This window comes from Anopheles funestus, chromosome 3RL, assembly GCF_943734845.2.
Source record: "Anopheles funestus chromosome 3RL, idAnoFuneDA-416_04, whole genome shotgun sequence".
NCBI classification, from domain to species: domain Eukaryota; kingdom Metazoa; phylum Arthropoda; class Insecta; order Diptera; family Culicidae; genus Anopheles; species Anopheles funestus.
Genome location: NC_064599.1, coordinates 72648286 through 72670814, shown reverse-complemented (window position 1 = coordinate 72670814; position 22529 = coordinate 72648286). Strand labels below are relative to the sequence as shown.

Here is a 22529-nt window from a genome sequence, read left to right as displayed (position 1 = left end):
TCAGACATTAGTTAATGTACTTACATTCCAAATTGAATTCGTAAGTTTTGATTAGACCGGTATAATTTGTCAACGACATAGTACAGGTAGTATACAGTTATAGAGAACCCTAACTTAGTTTTTACTTGAAGGTTTAAGAATCCACTTCTGTCTTTGCTTCTAGTGAATTCAGCATTTCAGGTGACTTATTTGAAAAAGAAGCCATTATCAAAATTTGAAATATATTTATACTATCTAATTTGAAGGTATTATCTAGTAACCTTTTTCTTGATTTCTGCCATAAATTCATAGATCTAACAAATTATAAAATCCCCAGGACTCCTCGTATATCAGATAGCGTGTATTTCAGAGAAATTAATGCTAAAACTGTCATATTTTAGTTGTAAATAACACACCACTACTGTTATAATATCATTAAACTATTGATCTGTAACGCATAAAAAGGAAGCAACTGAAAAAAATAAATTTTAAGTAAAGTATTTATGTTTTTTTATTATTACACTACTTGCTACAAGGTTTATTGTGATAGTTGATAGAGTGGAAATTTTCATGGTTTTACTTAAAAATCAATTATTAAATTTGGGTACTTTCCGTAACATCTACTTAAGTCACATGAATTTACTAACCTTTAATCATTGAAGCGCACACGGAAGTATATTATACTGTTATTTATTTAAAAAAAGGTATTTTTTTTAAATGTGAGTCTCTTAGTAAACAAAGAACTATTTTCCCTTTGCACTCGGTTCAACATTTAGTGCTGCATGTCTGTGTCTTGTGCAAAAGGTACCAAAACTGTTATCGTTAGTACTGTTTCACCCAAAAAAACATTTCTCCAAACAGTGAAACCTTATTGCGGTGCCTCATTGCTGCTGGTGGGGAACATTTGCTAGAAATGTGCCACATCTCCCTATGCCCTATGTTCCAGAGCGTATTCTTGGCGTATCGTGGGGGCCTATTTGTTAGTTACCTAAGACGCGTAACGTTTTAGGGCCACAAGCGTGGAGCGCGTGTTCTACTGCTGTTGCCGAGCTGCGGCCGGTATCAGCTCGACCGAGCCATGAAGTACATACATACAAACACAAACATCGGGCCCCACCTTGGACGGACACGCAGCCCGCGATCCTCGATCTCGGTTGTGTTGTCCCCATGAGTCTCATCAGACGAAACACCACCACCCACTCTTGCGCTATGTACTACAGATTCCATGCGTTTTTTTTTTGTTTCTTCTCCCCAATATCCCTCCATCCGTTCCTTGCCCCCCCTTTTATCACTCGTTCGCTTGGCAAGGTTTTTTGTTTGCTTCCGTTTTGTTTTTCGAGACTTCTTGTACTTCGCTTTCACCCCCTCCCCCCCATTTTCCCCGTGTATACCCGTACCACACCCCGTCGTCATTGTCGCAACATTCACTGTTCCGATTGCGAAGGTCTTCTTTTTTGGAGAGCGAGCTGCTGTGGCCGCAACCCACCGGTACACCGGTACGGAAGGCTAAATAGAAGAGCGGAAAAAAACACGCACACACATTGACGACCGCGACGACGCAAATCGAGAGGAAATGGACCAGACGCGGCCTCGGCCGTGCACACTCCGGCCGTGTTAGGTCTTTCCCCGTTGGCCATGCGGAACGCGACGAAGTTTTGCAAAAAAACCGAAGCAGCAGCAGAAAAAAAGAATGACCCCCAAATGAAAAGAAACTTTACCGTCGGTTTTCTGCTCCTTGCGCTTCCTGCTTCCTGTCACACTGGGAGGACCATTTGATCCGTTTGTTGGTGGTTGGATCGGGGTTTTTTTTCCTACGTCAGCTTGTCCGATGAGCATGTGCGTTACCTTCATGTATAGAGGAAACAGGATGAAATATTATTTTAATAATACTATCAATGTCCTATAAAAAGTAGTTAAATATTTATAGTATTTTCAAGTGTGTACTAAAATAATCATAAAATTTAAAAAATGGAAAAAAATTAATCAAAAATTTATGTTTTTAGGCCGAAATTTATCACTACTAATAAAGTAAACATAAGCGAACAGAAAACAATCTGAAATGAAATAGAAATGCATTAAAACACACATGTAAAATTACACGTACAAATTTATTTTAATTGTTGGATTGATTTAATTATTGAAGACATTTCTTTTGATGTTTTTGATTGATGTGATTTTTACTGTTTATTGCTCTAATTTAACATTCAAACTAAGTTTTATTTTCAACTCATTATTTCTCTAGCTATGTACTCAGAGCTAGGTAGTATTTAAATTAATTTAATATATATTATGTAGGCAATGTTTGATGAATTACTTCACAAATCAAAATCACAAAACAAACTTTAATAAAAAAATTTGCAATTGCAATTTGACAGAAAATAAATAAAAAAAAGCATTTAAAAACTAATGAACATAAAATAAAAACGTAATAAAAACAGAAATTTTACAGAAAAATATTATGAAATTCAAGAAAACATACTAAAAACACAAAGGAGAAAATTCACCAGCAAACTCTAGGGGATTTACATGCTGGAAATAGCGAGCATACCATTTTTTATGCGTTTTTTAGCCCGCAGCTTTCTCTTTCTCTCCTCCTGTCACACATCTGCGTATAAACGAGCACACGTGCGCTCTCCTTCGCACACCTCGTACTCGTTTTTTTTCTCGCTTTCTTTCACTCACCTTACCGCAGCAGCAGCAGCAGCATCCCATTGTATATAAAGCATGCGTGTATACCATGTAAAACACCCTATATACTTATTACCGCGCACACTACTACCAGTCGCGATATCATTACTCTTCATCTTTTTTCCTTCTCTCAATCATTCCGGGCTCTATCTGTGTTGCGTTCTTGTTTTTTTCTTTCTTTCTTTTCGTTTCTTTTGTTTCGTGCACAAAACTATCTCCAACAAAACTTGCTCTCCCTCGCTGGCTACTAAGGTTGGATCGAATATTTTGCGATTGGAAAATCGTGCACTCTCGCAGTGTGTGTGGTGCGCACTTTTTCATGTTCTTTTTCGTGATTTTGGGTATTATTGATATAATAATTATGACCGTCGTTATCATACTTGTGTGGGAGTAGTGATTTTTTTTTTCTTTGAGGGTGGAGGGTGGCGATTACACTAAATCGTATAGAACTAAATTGTATCTAAGTACATACAGAAAAAAAACGAGGAAGACCTCGCATCTCTCTGGTGTGTGCTCTCTTCCGATTGAAATGTATTTCCCTCCGTGTTTGCAAACCATCACCCTCGTACCCTTGTATTGTGGGTGCGTTTGTGGGCGCGAGCGAGATGAGCGACGCCATTCGTACGTGTGTTGGTTCGTTCGCCTGTTCACGGCGAGGCCAGCCATCAAACAAACGAAAGGCAACAACAACAACCAAAAATACCACACGATTGGCAGGAAAAATGCCTTGCCCAACAACGGAAGCAGTGAAAATCTGTCGCACCTGCGAGGATGCAAGAGAACGGCCAAGGGAGGGACGGGAAACGGGGGTTGGACCCAAAGTTGCCAAGGCTTATGTACATTTCCATTCGGTGCACAATGAAAAACTGCGTGCAATGTTTTTTTTTGTTTTTTTGGGATGGTTGATGTTGTGTTTTATTTTTACCTCACTTTTTGACTGAACTCATTTTTGCAGGAAAAACGATGAAAAACACAAGCGAAAAGAAGGAAAAAACAAATAAAAAATACACACACACATTATGAAAGAACTCGGTCTCATGAAAGCATTTAATAGAGTGTGAAATATTGGGTAAATTTTAGAGAAGAAATTATGAGTTCAAAGAAGTGAACAACAATGGAACAATAAAGAAGAGAAAAGTTAAGTAAGCGTACATTAAAGCAAAATTTAAACAGTTAGAAGTAGAATAGAAGTAATATTTAAAGTAAATGACATAAAAAAAGAAGAACAAAATACACAAATGGGGAAAAGTTTACATTGTTCTAGTCCCCCCTCCCCTCTTTTTGCTAAACCTATGTAGACACGAACTTGAGTGTGTGTTTGGTTTGATATGAAACTTTCCTTATCACAACGCTTTGCAACGGGGACGGTCTTTCGCCACGGTCTTTGCATGTTTACATGACCAAACATTTTGTTCGAAACTTTGCAACGAAAAGTTGACTGACTAAAGTTATCGAACGGAGAACTCCCCGCGAAGTAGGAGTGGAAAAAACGGGAGGAAAAAAACTCACTTTAAACCACGGAAAGAGACTGAAGGGAACCGTTTCCTCTTTAACCCATATTCCCTTTCCCACCACCAACACTAATCCACCTGTTCCTTGGATCGGAAGTGGTGAGCAGCATTGATAGATAAGCAGATAAACGCAAGCCAGTAGTGGGCTTACGCATACGCACACGCACTAAACAACACAGCCAAACCTTTTGTGAAAGGGAACGGGTGAACGATGGCGCTCATTTGTTTCTGTGGTGCATGCAGCTTTATGTATCGATTCTATGTACCGAGCTGGCTCGATAGGCTCTACAGAATGTCCTGGCGAGTTACTTACTCGACCGCCAGAACCGACGTGCGTTTACAGATGTTTATGTCTCGAAACGGGTTTTATTTCTTTTTTTTATCTAAGGGAATTCTTTGATCGTGGCCATACCTTTTTTCATGATCATGCTTTAGAATTCGGATGCGTTTAGATACAAACAAAACACAAACACGAAGTGAGTCCACGACAAGTGAATTTTCTTAACCAAGGTAGTAAACATCGAAAGGATTGCGGTAATGTTTCAATTTTAATACTATTTATGCTATGTTAAAATCTTTTTGTTTTGATAAATTTGTATAATTTTTGTTATTGATTTGACTAAAGTTGAACAAGATGCGTCGAAATAATGAAAGTGAAAATGAAAATTCAGATAAAATTTAAGTCAATACTATTACAAATGAAGGAAATCGATTTAAACATAAAAAAATGAAGAACGAATAAAAATATTCAATAATAAAACAATAAGAAAATAAAAAATTGAAAAATATAAATTAAAGTGAAAAAAGACACTAGCAAAAATACATAAAATGCAGCTACCAAAAAGGCAAATTTATGCAGGAATAGATTTGTTAAACAAATTGTCTGATTTTTTTTTGTTCTTTTCAAATCCTTCTATTGCTTCTAGTAACAACGTCGAGCAAGCCATGCTAATGCACGCACAGTTGCCGTTGGTGATATCTGCTTCCTTCCTACTCTTTCTCGCCCTTCGATCTATATGTAAGCCACGCGTTCGTGCTGCTCATTTCCATCTCCTCGCTCGCTCACCCAGCGCAGGTAGCAGCAGCACATTGTCCCGCAACCGACCCACTTCCTTACCGCTCCTAACGCGCACCCGTTCTGTGGCATTATAGCCGGGTGTGTAGTGTGCTGGTGTTAGTATGGTGATGCTCGCATTTGTAGCAATTTTTATATATTCATGTTGCCCTCTTCTTCCGCGCGGGCTCGTATTTACCCGCGCATCCACATCCATCGTCAGCATCATCATCGTCATCATCATCACCACCACTGCCGCCGCCACCACCAACCACCACGTTAACGTCATTGCCTCGTGAACCTTTTGACGGGAACGAACACAAAAAAAAAATACGGAAACGTCCCGTCCTGCCCGATCTAACCCCTAGCGCAAAAGCAACCCTTATTTTTGCTAGTGTATTGTACCACAGTTTAATAGCTTGCTGTGTATGAGACAGTCAAACAGAACGATGTGTACATGCGCTTATAAGGGTGTGTGTGTGTGTGGGGTAAGGAAAAGTGTGGATTTTTTTATCTTTTCCATCATTGCCATCGCCTGCTGTGTTTTCATTCTGAGCAGGGTAAAATTCTTGTAGCCACGTTGTCTCGCTCTTTCACACGGAATGCCGCCGCTTTATGAGTAGCAAGATTGTTAATAAAAAAAATCGCACACACACATTCTAAATCATACTGTTACCAATACAAACGCGTGTGACTCTCGATCAATTTTTCTCATCTTCTCTCTGGGGTCGTTTGCTTTCTTTTGGATTTTTCTTCAACAGATCCGGGATTTTGGGTTCCGCGCCGGCACCCTCTAGATTTTTTTTCCTTACAGCACGTTTATATTTATACATACAACGAGACTACATGTGTAATATATACAAGTGTGTTCAAAAAAGTAGCAGTCCAATGCTTAGTGTGTTGTGGGAGATTTACATCGCTACTTTGATCGATGTTTTACAACGTAGCGAAATTTTCCTATTTCACAATGTAAATATTTTCTTCAGTAGGTATAATTTCTATATATGAGATAGTTTGTATGGTGTAATTTCCATAAATCAAAGAGAAATGAAACATAATACAGATACGAAAGATACTTCTATCGAGAAACTTTGTGCCGTAGAAATAACTAAAAAAATGGGGAAATTTTACGAATATAAGTAATACGAGTCTGTTCTATAGTTGTTATTTATGTATTTTTTTTAAATAACTAATTGAATACAATTTTTATTACATTCTGCTTGCTTTTAATTTAATTTTCATTGCAACAAAAATATTAAAAAAAAAAATAATAATAATTAAAACTGTGCAGTGCTATCAAACTGAACACCACTGTGTACCTTCTCCCTCCGTTTAGCTTCATTTCTGATTTGTCTTCTTTTGCGTACGTGCAGCTTGCCTGCTGTACATAATATAACTGGCTGCTGTTGGCAATGTGTGAGTGTGCGGGATTAATCGTCACACGCAGTGGGAGCAATAGTAGCAACATGTAATGAAGAAAAATGTCCATGAATTTTATCGGAAAAAAATAATAGCCCCAAGCAGGAAAGCCGTTCAAGCGCGCGACATTGTGTTGGTGAGCTGTACTGCTGGACACTGTATATATACAGCGCCTCGATTGTGTGCACGTGTGTGTGTGTGCGTGAGAAACAATAAAAGCGCATGACTGGTGTAGGAGGATTATTCGTGATGCAATCGTACAACGACGACGACTACTACTACTACTACTACTAGTACGCTGCTGCCACTACAGGTTGGTAACACACAATAGGGAAAATCCGTTCCCGAAACAGTTGCGAGTAGAACGCATAAAGTGCAAACACAAACGGGCCATGAACGTTTGCAAGTATTGGAAAGGCGGGTGAGTGCGAATAGCGCGTCAAGGAGAAGAATTAGTGGAAACGCATATATTCGATGGGGTGTAGGTATGGAAGAAGAGCAAGAGAAGGGTAAATAACACGCAGTGTAGAAACTACCATTCGGTATCGTTGTTGACGCTTGAAATTTAGTGAAATTCTATTAATTTACAAACACACTCACACCCACGGCAATCGTAATGAGGCTAAGAGGTAAATATGTCACACACACTAACATACCGTACGGATCGAAAGGTGCGTGCGTGTGGGTTTAATATCATCATAACTTGATTTGCCATCATCTTTCAGTTCGTTATATTCATGCAATAGGTTTCGCATACAAAGAGAGTTTGTAATGCCATAATTGCAATATATAGTTTGTGTTAAAAATTAGATTTTTCTGTATTATGTTGAACATGTTTAATTGTATTTATTTTCCGTGACGAAATCGAACCTGCAATGTGTGTTGCGAGAGAAAATGTTTTGATCTGTCACATCGAGGCCGGTCTTTCGGAGAGGTTTAAATGTGTGCGTGTGGCATGCGTTCCTGGGTTCAGGTTTGTCGAACTACCCAATGTGATTGTTGATAATTTGCTTCTATGTGTAGCAAAAAGTTTAAAAATAGTATTTTTACTTTATTTAGTAATTGCCAGTGTTTAAATTTGTTATCATATATAACAGTTGAAGTTTTTGGTTTGGGTGGTTGATATGTTTTTGAATTTATTTTTGAGAAAAGCTGTCTTCCAGTTTTTTACTTTTGTTTTATACATATCTATTGTCTGTTATTTTTACACGCATCTCTCGGGGATTATATTCTGCTCTTCACATTTGTACATGTTCTTTTAACATTAGTATATTTGATGAAATCAAAAATAAGATGCCGATTATCCGGGTACCTTTTATCCGGCTGTCCCATTATCCGTGCAGCTCGAAAATGACAGTTCCAAAGGCGAATTGACATATTAACTGCAAACCGGTGATGACAAGAAATAAAAGCCTCAATAGGAAATGCTAAAATTTGTTCAATTTCGAAAAAAAAGAACAGATTTACTTTGCAAAGTGTAAATAACAAAATTAACATCTAGCATTAGAAAAAAAGTCCTCCGATTATACACTAAACACTAATATTTATCAATAAAAATAGTTCAGTGGTTATCTTGAGAAAATAGTTGAATATCTATTATCCGTAATATTCGCTTTTCCGGCAGGGTCTTAGTCCCGATGAGCACGGGTATTCGGCGTTCCATTGTATTTAATCGTTTTACTAAAAAAAACACATCAATTGCATTATACTCGCGAACAAAATGAAGACGATCGTTTGATGATCCCCTAAAAGTCGAGTATTCGTAAACTGTAGCGAAATAAAAAGAGTGTTCATTGTAGTGTCAACTAACTGTCAAAATGATCAGCATTTGTCATCCAGGCGTACCGAAGCGTATGTTTCATATGTCTCCAAAAGCAAGATGCGCACAGTTAATGTGTTTGACATCTCTGCCATTTGCCACCATGCCCGGATACAGGTAGAAGAATAGGCGTCAAGAGCATGATGATAGTGTTCGTGCGCCGAATCGAAGCTTCTTTACTCGCATCACAACGACGGAAGTGAGCAGAAGTATCTTGTCGTCGTCCAGCAGAGCAGCACGGTGTGAAAGAGCGACGTCCAGCTGCGTTTTTATCGGCGGGATCGGTAGTTATGCTCTGTGAGGTTTCTGCCGATTTTTCCCTGGCATCCATCCTTACCGAGAGATGATGAGTTGACTGTTGTGAAACCAAAGTGAGTTGCATTGAACGGGTCTGTGAGCTCTAGTAGCAGTGGGTTTAATGATGGGTGTGTGCAATGGCAAAGTGTGTACTTGATTGAACTAGCCAAAACTGTGGAGAAGGCGCCCGCTACTAAAAAGTGTCGTACTTGTGAACTTGCTCATCAAAAGGTAGCTGTGCTATCGAAAATAAATAAATAATCTGCTACTCGGATGGCGTCCAATTCTTCACCCGCTTTAGTGTGCAGTGATAGAGGAAATCAAGTGTTTTACGAAGGAAGATTCTCGTTGCCAACTATGGTGTCAATTTTTGGGGAAGAACTGCCGCTCTAAAGTGAACATAATTATTTGATCCATGGTACACCATTTATCGCCGTCTCATCGCAATTCGTTCGAACGGCAACCGCCTTCAACATTTTTCCTACATGTGTGTTTGCACTGTGCGTCAGCAAACGAGAAAAACGTTCCACGAATGCAGTACTGTTCAACATTTCTTTTTTTTTTACGTACCTATTCAAAGAAAAAAGAATGGAGAGCAGCACACGGAACACACCGTCATCTCGGGGAAAAAGGTTGAAGCCTCCTGCGTTTCGTTTTTCATTTGAAGCTATACTGCGATTTATTGCCCTCTCGCTCAATCGCACGCACACGTTAGCATACCGTACGCACACGTTTCCGAAAGGAGATGCACATACGTTTTCGACTGGTGGTGTGTGTGTGTGCGTGTGTTGTGTGTATCGTGTAAAGCGGGGTAATTATTATCAACAATTAGGTTGAATGCACCAACACAAACGCTCACCATGGTAACAACAAAACACCGTCAACACACGGTGAAGTGTGTAGTAGCAGCCATGATTATTTAGCTCCTTCCCCTCCCGCTTCCTTTCCCACCCTTATGTACTAACATTTGCCAGTGCGTATGGATGCGTGCATGTGTTGGTGAGAGCGTCGTTCAGTGCGAGATAATCGCGCACCGTACTCTCGACTGTGGTGGAGAGGCTGTGTGTGTGGATTTTTTTTTCGTTGCCTAAGTGACGTTTGTTGTTCTTTAATTTTGAGAAATGTGATGAGAAAAGGTATTGGAATTTTTCGGTACAACCTGACGCGCGATTTGCATATGCAGCGCAATTAAAAATAATAAGTAAATGATTTTGAATTTCATTTACAGGTGTGTGATATTTGTTTATCTCGAAAACAAAATCAAACACCTATCTTAATCTAAGCAGAAACGCTGACGCAAAAAAGGTTTTAAACTGTTTGTTTATTTATTTTATGTTTCAAATAGAATAAAAAGTGAAATTAAAACTATTTAATAAATTACTTTCGTTTCAGAATTTTCCGCAGCTGCTCATTGGCAGAATTCTGGGTTCGATAAAAGCTATATGTGTGTGTTTATGTAAATGTGTTTTGTTTTGGTGAAATTTGTTAATCGTGAAAACAGAAAAATTTATGGAATTTTCTCTAACTTATTGTTGCGTTAAACAATCGACAAACCGCTAGAGTGCATCCTCAGCACCACCGGCTGGAGTGCGTGTTTGTATGTGTTAAGAGAAGAAGAAAAAAGAAGGAACCAGCTTTCTTAGTTTCTACTACAGAACGTGATCTTCTTACAGTCAGAGTGTGTGGGAATACCTTCATCTCGATCACATCATTATCCTGGGACGCATATTGCGAGAGTGTTATTTGTGGTATTGTTTCGCGTACACACACACACACACGTCCAAGTCGGGTGTCCATTTGTCGTTCGAGTGTTTGCCAAGGAGCCACAAGCATCAAGCGCGTGTGCGCGTGTGAAAACGTGTTATGTTACCGTGAGCAGAAGCAGGAGAATAACTTCACCAATTATCCCTTTTCCTGTTCTCTGGACGTGTGCGTCGTAATACAAAAAGGTGGATTGTGTTTGCCGGGTGCCGGAGTTCCCTTTGAGTCTTGCGTCTCTCAGTGCCGAGTGGCGCCAGCTGATCGTTTACAGTGGTGTGCAAACCATCGCTCACTCACTGTTCAGCAACGGCGTGTGAGGATCATTTGCTGCAGCATTGCGTTTGTTTGTTTTTTTTTCGTGCGTGCGGCCACATGAACGTGCTTACCATACCTGTATGCGAAAGTGTGTGTGTTGATGTTGTTGTTGTGTGACAAGTGAGCTCACAAAGCTAAGAGCAAGGAAGAGAGCAAGAGCGAAAGAAAGCAGATCCGTCTGGCCGTGAAACTGCTGCAGGTGGAATCGGCTAATTATTGCAGGATTTTGTTTATACTAGACAGATTGTGGAGTCATCGTAGTGAAGCCAATACACTACTTTACCTCCTTATCTGTCCACCCCAGCACCCCCACACTTCGAACGGACACAATCACGGACTTCGGTGCCAGTGTGGGTGAAGATGTACGCAAAAGGCAAAGGGACAGCGGTGCCGTCAGATGCACAAGCTAGGGAAAAGTAAGTATTGTTTACCATTATGGCGTTGCTACATTAAAATGTGCTTTTATCAGTATTTTTCTTTAAAATAGGTCTTATCCCTGGTCTATGATACTTTAAGTTAGCTGAAAGCTGAAATCTTAAGAATCTTATTATTGTAAACGATCGTATCTTAATACGTTTTGCTGCTTAAGAAAAAGAAGCAGCTTCTTCTTCTTAGGCGTATCAAGACTTATTTTAAACACGCATCCGAGTAGCCAGTCCTTGCTACGGGGAGTCAGTTCAGATGGGATTTGATATCCGGTCCTGTCGTGCAGAACTGGCAACGTTTATCACATACAACACCACCAAGGTGCTCCAATATACAATGGAACGCCGATTATCCGGGTACCTTTTATCCGGTTGTCTCATTATCCGTGCAGCTTCTAAAATGACAGCTTCATATCGAATCCAACCATGTTTTTTTTAATGCATGAGATCTGAGGTGTGTTTATACTCGTTCGTATTTTTTAAGGAACAGGAAGTACACACATGTGTACAATGTATATAAGAGTATTAAATTTCTGGAAAAAAAATCCTAATGTTGATATCATATTTTCATTGGCTCAGACTTGAGAGAAGGTTCCGGATATAACTCTACTTCGGTCTGGAAACTTCGGAAATTGAAGGATTGTATAAACTGATGAGATCGGAACGATCTTCAAAAACTATCATATTTGGAACATGTAGGCGAGGAAAGCGCACAGAAGTGAATACTAATAGATTCTAATTATTGTGGATACGAATTCAAAAGCGAAACAGGTATTATTGTAGAAACAAGATGCAATACGGACGATGAATCTAATTCAGAATCAGAAGATGAATGACTGGAAACTCCTATAGATTTCAACGCTGCAAAATCGTATGCTGATGAGTTGTTAGAATTCATGGACAGCAAGGACAACTAATTAAACGCAGGAAAAATAAGAGCAAATATTAAAATGTATTACATAAACGCATACCTGTCAACCAAACCTTGTGAATCTTTTATCCGTGTTGTTCGATTATCCGGCCACCATTGAGTCCAACAGGCCCGGATAATCGGCGCTCCACTGTAGTTTGATAAAAAAATTTCTTCTATTTGACAACCATTTCTGACGTAGAAAGCAAGAATTTCATGTTGACAGTTTCGTGATACGACGAATATCAACTTCACGAAATTTTTTTCACGGAGCCTTTATTATTCTTTTCTCACAGATTTACGTGTTTAAATTAGTATCCTCCAGGTTGGTGTTAGTAGTAACTCATAATAGCAAACTTATTGTCTTTCCCATCGGCAACATTCGTCGTGTAAGAAAAATTTGGCGAAAATTTAAAGCAGTGATTTTCTATATGTGATATCAAAAAAAGCTACATTTTCTTTTAATTCATTTTAGTGTCCCTGCAGCTACAATAAAATACATAATTTATTATTATTCAACAGAAATTTTACACGAATGAGTCACTAAGAGTCAGTGATATTTTATTATTTATCATTAGCTGTAAACATTGTTGTTCAGCCTTTAGAATCGTTTTTCCATACCCCCGACCAAGGACAGACGTTGAAGTGAAAAGAAACGAAACGCAAACCAAATGGGATACTTCGAACCGGGAATAATGAAGAATGGATCCAGCCAATGCACCGATCAGCCATCTTTTTTCAAGCACGCATATTCTGCTCAACCTTGAACGTCTGGTTGCATTTCTTGACTCCCCTTTTGCAGAGTGGCCATAAAGCAAGCAAGTACAAACCTAAGGGCGAATATTGTGCGCGATTTGTTTCGCGATCACTCGCACTGATGTATATGATCGCCGGCTCCCTGCAAAGGTTTTACAATGTGTGTGGAGAGTAGCGCTGAATGATCCTGAGGTGCACGTTCATTCGAACATAAAGTTCGATAATTATTTCTACGATAAAGACAAGACTCACATAGCCACAAACTTTGTGCAGAAAGTAAAAAATTCAGAAATGCAAAAATTTTCATAAGGAATCACGAATGATTTAAATCTTGTTCATGAAACAAATCAGATAAGTTGCAATAAAAACTAAAAAAAACTCTAGCTGTAATACTTCGAAATGATTAAATTTTTAAATGAATCATAAGCTATTGATACATTTAACTTTCTCGCATATTTATCAAGACAGAATTGTATCATATGCTGTTGGCGCCAAAGTAAACACAGCTCCTTACGTTCGTGGGCATTTGCTCTAGTGTGCGGCGGTATTGTATATCCCCTGGACGTCCTATAAATATCCGTATTTTTCGTTTTTATTTCTTCCGATTTTTCTTTTTTTTCTCTCAAGCTGACCACCAAACCAAGTTGCAAGAAGTAATGACGTAGTTAGTCACCATGGCCGTTTTTCAGCAACATACACTCCCCACTAAACCCTGGGTAGAGCAAGACTGACGGTTTTCAGCTCAACTTGTTACCGAAGGAATTTCCTCTGGTGCACATTTTTTCCAGGGAGAAGTTCGGGTGGTGTTAGCGGCCGGTTAGAGGTGCCATGGCTGTTGTGTAACGGTCATGAGCCTACCTGTCCGACCTTTCTCCTACACGATCCCTTTCCCCCCTAGTACGAGAGTTCCAACACGTTTCGCAAAACCGTATGGAGAGAAGGTTGTGTATTTCTCATGCGTAGTGTTGTAACCATCGTTGGCATCCAAAAGTCATCATTCGGTCACCAACAAACCCCCCGCAGCATTTGCAGGTGAGGCAAGGCAAAACGATGCAACTGTGGGAATGGTGATCCTTGACGAGCGACCGAAGCCGTCCCCCTCAGTGTACTAGGGCGCTTAGAAAGGCGTTTGTTTACATCGCGAGCGGCGAAGAAATCACTCGATTTTGTGTGTGGTGTGAGAAGGCACTTGTCTCTTGTGGAAGATATGACGTGCGAAGAGGACGCACGGCCGACGTTAGTGATGACGATGGTCTCTCCCACCTTGGAGTGTGCTTGGCGTGTGTACCAACACTACTATCAGCGAACCATTCCGTTGCAACATTTCAACCCAGACGCAATACTGAACCGAATCTCATATATTGCTTTCGAATGTGCTCGATTATTCGGTTCTCCCGCGGATCGGATCGACCGGTCGACGAACACTGCTATTGCGGGCAATCCATCGGCCGATTCGCCGATCGATAAACAAACGTCCCAAAACTGACGACGTACACTTCGAGGTCGCATGGGGTTTTGTGGCATGCTCTGGGCGACTCTTGGTGTGAAGTCGTTTCCCATCCAGTCGTTACTTGTAGGATTTGGTGTCTGTGGTTTAAATTCCTTTTTTTCTGGATACAATTACCTTACGGACTTTTGTTGTTCTTCCATGTGCTTTGTGTAGAATTCTCAAATTCAAATTTCAAAAGTTTAATATTTTGGTTTTCCTACAATCTTATAGAATCAGATTAAATAGTAAAAATTGCAGATGAAATAGAATGTTCTATTAAGCTTTTGGGTTCTTTAAAAACATGTTCAACGCCGGAATTGTTAACTAAAGAAACATTCATTATCAATCACATGAATTTATTAAGTTAAGTCTAAAAAATAATAAAATATTATTCAACTCTTCAAAAATATTTCTTGAACAACCAATAATGAAACAAAATGCTAACAACAAGTTTGATCTTTCTAGTGTTACGATTCAAATGATATCGCTATATCGATATCGTTATTGGAAAATTAATGAATTGAGTTCCTTTTTTGCTCGTAATACACTAAGCATTTCAGGTGACATTTTGAGAGAAACCATTGATAAACGTGGAAAAAAAGGCTTGTCTTTAAATAGAAGAAATTATCGACTATTTATTTTCTCATTTTCTTGTTTTTTTTTATAAACTACGTTACGAGGACTGCCTGGGCATGAATTGCATAATTATCACGCGCATGTTATGACAATAATTTAAAATAGACGGGACAGGCAAATCTATAATATTGATTGGTACTTTCGACGTCAAAATGTGTCAAAGGTTTCACAATTTATTCGCCACGAAACTCGTACAATGCTTATTGGTCAAAAGCTCGATTCAACACTGACTGATCTGGGTTCAAACTGCAAACTATTATCTAAAGTACTTACAAACTTTTTCAATGTTTTGGATTTTGTTTTATTATCTTTTGAAGTTCGCTCTACAGAATACATTACATAAAAATTTAATGAAAAAATGAAAGAAATGCTTGTAAAAATTTTAAATTGGATAGAATCAGGTCAGTCAAAGTGATTGGTTTTTGGTATTTTTAATGTTAAGAAATCAATGTTTCTATTGTTGTTTAGATAAAACTTAACCTCAAAGTTTAAGACTAATAGAGATTGTAGAATCCTTAATAAGAAGGAAAAATCCATCCAAGCCTTTAATTTCTTTAGCTATTTGAAACTAAAATTTTGCTAAATTTAACACTAGAATTATTAAGCGTTTTCTTCGTTGGTTACCAAAAAAAACTGAACCAGTAGTTTTAGTATTAAAAAACGAAATGTTAGCATTTTATAAAATCAAAATATTTTTTGATTAAAAAATGCAATATTTATTTGTACATAGCAATGGTCTTTAAGTTTTTGCTACAGCGCGCCCCAATGTTCCAAAATTTGTCATTAGCAAACTTCAAAGAAACCCAAAATGAATCATTTGCCTTTGCTCTTCTGCAGTAAGAGCAGTTTATGAGGGGCACCTTTTTTTTTTTGATGGATCGATTGCAGATTGACCGCACGAACGATTCCCGGACTGCCGGAGTGCAGTAGTGTGGTCCCTTACGTCCCCTGATCGAATCATCAAATCCGCCTATGCACCAGCATAGTTTTGTATTCCACCTATAAGAAATCTGATTGTGCCGAGAGTTATGTATGCTGATTTCCTGTGCGTTTGTTGAATAACTCTGGCCGTAGATAGGAGATTGACGATGACGATGACGATGGAATCATGGACGGAACATACGAGGGGGAAGACCGAAGTGGACGGTATGGGATGGAATGAGTTCACTTAACTATACTTTCTCTCCGCAAGCTCTTTGATGAGAGCAGCAGCATTAGTGAGTTGTGTCCTCGCAACTCCCACACGAAAAACTATGTCGAGGAACTCAGTAGTGCCGAGTAGTTGAGCTACGTTATATGCGCCTCACTACTATGGAAGGACGAAACACGAGGCCAGATTGACGACAAGCAATGGTGCGGGACATGAGTATTTACGTGTGCTGCTCATATTCCGTCCTCTCACTGGAGTGTTTTTTTTTGTTGGCGCGTATTTTGCCGAATGAGTGACTGAGGGATACATAAATTATGCTGTAACTATCTTCGTCCTTTATGTGCTGCGTTGAATATATGAAGTGCGGGTGGAAGGAAGCGAGGACAAAGCTTGTGACATACTCTAACCTGGTTTCATCCAACAATTCCCCACCAGTCGTCAGCCTCACCATCATCTGCCGGGCGCACACCTAAGTTCCACGGAAAAACTATGTCTAGGCAGCGCTGTGGTGGTATACAGTGGCGCTTCCATATGTATGTTAAGGCCCGGTATATAAGACCGATCGGTTTTCCTCTAGCTCGTTTGAAGCTTTGAGGAGTCGCCCGTGTGCGAGAGAAAGCAAGCATGCAACCGTATGATGGTCTGGTAAATCCTGGAAGGATACAGGCTGAGGTCGGACTGAAGAATAAAGGATATACCATTCGGAAAAGCGTGTGCCTCGCTTCAGTACATTGCGGGGGTACTACTACCCCTGTGCAGCAAAACGCGGGTGGGAAAATGAAGAGCGCTGGACAAATATTTCTTTTTTTTTCTTGTGTGTGTGTGTGTGTGTGTGTGTGTGAGAAAGAGTTGGAGAGGGAATGAAAATCCACCTCGTTTTGTCGACGTGGTAGACAACATCGGGAGGATGAGTGGATATCAGGATAGGAGAGAGTGACGTTTTCAGCTTTAATAAGAATGTCCGTACCCATATTTCTTCGATACAAATTAAAGTTCGTTTTGGAAGTTGATTTTTTTTAGAAGAGGTTTTTATGTTTCTAATTTTTGTTTATTTGACACTTTTGTACCTTAAGAATAGATCGATAAATGTGCAATTGTATTAAGATTTCTTAAGTTGTTATAAATTCCAGTTCTAGTCAAGCATTTATTTGGGCGAAAGGAAAGCTTCAATCTATCGCAGCTGTAACCTCGGTCGAGATTAAGCAAAAGAAAGGGGAGAATGGTTCGAATTGGTTTGTGAAACATCAAAACAACTGATAAGAGGCTCTCCTACCACCACCGCCAGCTGTTACAGTTTGGTCGATTCGGTGATGTGGGTTTGGAAGGAAAGCATTTTTTTTTAGTTTCGGTAGGTTTAAATCAAATGCAAGTGAAGAGACAATAGAGTAGGGAAAATGGACTTTTAATGAAAGTTTGCCAATAGCGTAAAGGACAAGATTTGTGACGGATTATCGTAACGAATCGAATTTTATTTAGTTCAAAGATTTTATTTTGACATTAGCATTGAACAATTTGTTTTCAATATTTAAATTTAAAGAAGTTTGTTACTGTTCGAGGGCTTAATTAAAATTGTTCTAGCTAACTTCTTTGTTTATGCATTCAAAAAGATTTTTAGCTATTTGGTCCTGTTCCCGATTTTCACGGATATTGACTTCCAGTGAAAACAGTAAATCCTGCATATGAGTTGGTTGTATATATCTCGTATTGTTGGAACCTTACAAAGGAAGGGAGATGAGGTCAAAACGACCTGTCAAAAGGTAGGAGAAAATAGGGATAGCAAATAAAATTTTACCAAAATAAGCTGTTACAATAATAAAGTAGAAAAAAAAACATATAACATAAAAATCTTGCACAAATAGGATGCCTCTATCATTTGACAAATAGGATATTTCTATATATGACATAGTTTTTATCAATCACACTTAATAGCGTTCTAGTATTGCTTTATTACATTTAACTCCAATTATTTAATAAACTATGGCTAAAATGTCCTATTAAGAATGATTCAACTGGACCTTACTAGTTGGAATATGATTGCCTGTCAACTCTAGTGAGTTTGCCCGCGATCCTTTTGCTGTTTGACAGCTGTCAAACTGTCCATTTTTATGTCAAGTTAACAAAAATATACTACTTCATAGAATATTAAAGAGAAATTATCGAAGAGAAAGCAATCGAACTAAAACAGACCCTATCAGAGATGTTTGGCTGTATAAGTCCACTAAGTAAATACCATTTTTGGTTATTGTGATATTTAAAAATTTTAACATAAACGCTTCTTAAGAGGATAAAATATTAAAAAGACCTCTTGAGGATGTACATAAAATAAATACAGTGAATCATAGATTATCCTTTTATTAATCGTCCAAAGTACTGTGCAAGGAATTGGTGTATACGGACATGGTTCAGTTGAGCTGTGATTCCAGACCGAAGGTGCTTGTGAATCGTGCAATATTCATATCGCAACCATTGGCAACAATTATTTCATCAAGTACAATGAAAGTCACCGAGGAATAATGAAATATGTCGACGATCAGTTAAAGCATCAGTTAATCGTTAATTATTAAGAAGTAGGTTTCACGAAGTTCAATCAAATTGATAATTTCATTCCAGCGGTTAAAATGTTTTCGTTGCGAAATGTCCTTGTTTCTCTATCCCCAAGGTGGTGTCGCCGATGCTTCGCCGTACTTCAAGGTCCACAGAAAAATGTGGACGCGTAGAGTTGTCTTATCTGTTTTCCGTAGGAACCTCTAGCAGTAGCAAACAACAACACACATTTGAACCGATAGAGAGAGGGAGAGATTGAGAGGGAAGGAGGGTGCGCGGCAACACAACAAGTTTGACGTTAAAGTTCGGACTGTCAAGAGCGCGTGATTTGGTTGACACGCGTTGCTGTGGAGCGATGAAAGTACGGGTACTTAATATCTACTATGCTATAATGCTGGCCGTTGCTGTACACGCCGTTATCAGAAACAAACGCGAGAGCAACTGATGATAAGCAATAGCGCCTCAAACCCGGCTCCCCTCATTACTCGCGCTTTTACTCCGAGGTCGTCCCTGTATCCGGTGAACCTAACGCATGCATCGCACGGCTGTGACGTGCGTTTTAACGATAGGAATAATAAAAAAAGTGGGATCCTTCAAAGTCGGGGCCTAATATTGACGCATCGCACATGCTCACATGTCGTGTTGTATTTGGTGAATTAGTGCTTTTTAAATGATCTACAGTTTTTAGACATTGGAAGAATGGATTCAAATGGGAGAGGTAAATAAATTCGCTTAATATATCCATCAATATATTCTACTGCTCCATTCTGTCGGGTCATCGAGTATGGACACCAATTTTTGTCAATTTCGTTTAAAAAATTGTCCCAAATTTTGTTTTTTTTTATCGGTTTGGCGCAATCTGCCGAGATAGCTGTTTCCTAGAAACGCAAACAATTTTTTTGTGTGTGTCGCTTTCCGTTTGGTTTGGCTGGCTATATTGTTTGTACGCGCAATTGGGGCTCCTCGCGATGTTCGATCGTCTTTTTTGAGGTTGAGGTTTTTTTTTTTGCGGATTTTTTTTCCGTTGTTGCCCTCCCTCTACTGAGGTTATACTCTACACTTCAGTTCTGTTAGTGTATGTGTGTGTGTGTGTGTTTTATGTGGACACGTATGTACGATTGTTGTGTATGCACAGGTGAGCACCCAGAACACCCGAAGTGGCGCGAAAAAGTAAGACGCGAAAGCCTAGTGTGCAAAAATAAACCATATTACATACATCGGTTTTTTTTTCTGGGATGGACAAAATGGGCGTTTGCGGGGGGTGGAAACAGTGGAGTAAGGGTGTACCACCACCGAACGAAACAACACAAAATAAAAGCAAAGCACACACCTCCCCGGTTGCGCGCGCGAGGTGTGTTGCGTATCGCCAAAAACCTGTTTTACTTTTGCCCGCCTTGATCGTCGCTGTATTCTTCTCCGGTAGGTTGTTGTTGGATTGTGACTGGTTTCTTCCTTTTCGTTGAGTGTGCTTTCTTGATGACCGATCGTCATTTTCATTACGATCAGCCACGTCTATCCCTCTGTGTTTTTTTTTGTGTTTTGCTAGTCGATCATCTTTGTGTGGTTGATTCGCGATCGAGAAGGGATGGTCGCAAATATGGCAGGAAAGAGGAGAAGCTCGACACGTCGTCTGCAGTGGAGCACGAGCAAAAAAACCGGCAGTGCAGACGACAACGCTACCAAAATCCTGGGTACCTCGAGGCGAAACTTACGCTCGTTGGAATGGATTTGATCACATGAACGTTTGGGTAACGGAGTTGTAAAAAATGCACCGAAATTTCTTCATGAATTGAAACATGTTTTAGAAGTAAGTCAAGCGCACCATTTTAAATTAGAATCTTGTTTTTATTACTGGTGTATTGACGTTAAAAAAAATTGAGACAAATTTTAATGCAAAACCTTTTATTATCAAATCAAGAAGACCTTGAAGATGTCAAAATATCTTTAAACAAATGATATGATTTTTAAATATTGCCGATCGTTTATTGCTGAGATATTCTCTTTTCGCTTCCAATTTGTTTGATCTGTTGATAAGGATATTTGGGTAAGAGTAAGTTTGCTTCCAAATACGGATAAGTCTTCCTAGCGTGAAAGAGTGGAATCTCCACTGCAACTGTATGTCAAACTACTACCACAGAAAGATCTACTAGGCACAATATCTGTCAAATGTTGCCGGTACGCTTGCAGACCTTCGTTTTATACAGGGTTACTTAATACACTTAAGAGAGGCAAAATTAAGATACTTTTGCGAATGGCGAAATGTAACTGCGCGCTATATGACTATTAGACAGTTGGATTTTCTATGATATTTGTTTGAATTTTACTATCCAGTTATGGATGAATAAAGTCATAAAGAATTAGGTCTAATTTAGAATGCCTGAATCTTTCAAATATTTGGGTGTATATCGGACAATGAATTGATTTCAGATTGCTGTATCATTCTGATGGATTGCTTGAATTCTTCACGAAACTTGTGTGATCTGCCGTTTTTGTTGAGCGATTGTACCGGAGTAATTTATTGAAGATTTTGCATGAAAGTATCATATAATAATTACTTTTACTTTTTTACCTTTTTAACAAACTTTTTGAAAAATCTTAATCAGACCTGCTAAAAAATTCTCTGCTTAGACATTAGTCGAGCTAAAGGTACTAATTGAAGGTATACCAAACCCCAATGTCTGATACCGATGACGAATGTCTGACGTTCAATGGATCTAGAGTTGTTTGATGGAGTAGTATACTCGGATGCCCAGTAATGGAAGTTATAGGCTCTATGCACCGTGAAATTACCGATCTAATCTGAAATGTCCAGTTACAATTACCGATAGCCATTTGCTGCAAATTGTAATTTCATTTATTGCGATTGTGAAAAACCCTGTAATTTTTTGTTCTTCTTAATCTTAAGCTCTTGAGCTTGTGCTGATTTCTCAAAGAAACTGTCATGCTCCATGATCCATCATCCATGTGCCGCATCCAAGTATGTGATTTGTTCTGTGTGTGTGTGTGTGGTGGTTTTTTTTACGATAAGTCCACTCTCTTCCCGAGTGGACACAGATCACCGAAACACGGGTGTGTATAGACGGTAATGGGGCATCGTTCCGTCACCGTGGGGTTACCGTTGGTTTGTGGCATCAGTGCGCTATCACTCGACCCTGAAGGGGGGACTGTTATATTGCTGCTGCATCCGGGTCGTTCGGTGGTTGATGTGTATTTCCTTTAATTGGGATTTTGAAATGGATCGTCATTTGTGTGCGCCCGCGTTGTGACCGCTTGGTGCGCTTTTCGTACACCGAGAGAATGATCTCCACAGTCCAAGAGGAAGAATGACGGAAACACCACACCATCGATAATGTCGATCGTTCCACGATCCCGGTGCCGGGTTCGACGCGAAATGCGTGAAACCGAGAGATAACGAAGGATAATTATGTATTGTTTTAATGCGCTGATTTTTAGCTGTAGCACTGGTAACCGATCCGGCTTGATGGACGTCTTACTTTCGCGCAGCTATGTTTATATGACTGTGTTCGACACTTTGTGTCTGGGCAGGGGATTTTTGTTGTTGGTTTTGCTCGTACGTTTCTGTGATGTGTAGCATCTGTGTCCATTTGGGAGCTCGTTTCGTTTGACTAATTCTTTTCCTTTTCTTTCCCATCTCATTTCACAGAATTGCACTTTATGTATATGAATATTTATTACACGTAGGAGCATCGAAAGCAGCACAAACATTCTTATCTGAGGTGAGTGATCACGTGAGATGATCGTATGCTTTTGTGTAC

The 22529-nt window shown here is 39.3% G+C and overlaps 1 protein-coding gene across 15 annotated transcripts in view; it reads left to right on the top strand.

Annotated features, from left to right (window-relative positions):
• Positions 1-22529, top strand: part of LOC125768480 (single-stranded DNA-binding protein 3) — a 447182-nt gene that overhangs the window by 24785 nt on the left and 399868 nt on the right. For 8 of the 15 annotated variants that reach the window (XR_007418905.1, XR_007418906.1, XR_007418907.1 and 5 more), the window contains exons 1-3: positions 8636-8841; positions 10160-11259; positions 22418-22490. Coding sequence is in view for 12 of the 15 variants with exons in the window: in XM_049436202.1 (XP_049292159.1) it covers positions 11204-11259; positions 22418-22490 (129 nt within the window). In the remaining 3 variants the exon portion in view is untranslated. Of the gene's footprint in view, positions 1-6989; positions 7073-7712; positions 7723-8634; positions 8842-8981; positions 8999-10159; positions 11260-22417; positions 22491-22529 lie in introns of those variants that run through there. The other 7 variants (XM_049436193.1, XM_049436197.1, XM_049436201.1 and 4 more) reach the window with 7 other exon arrangements.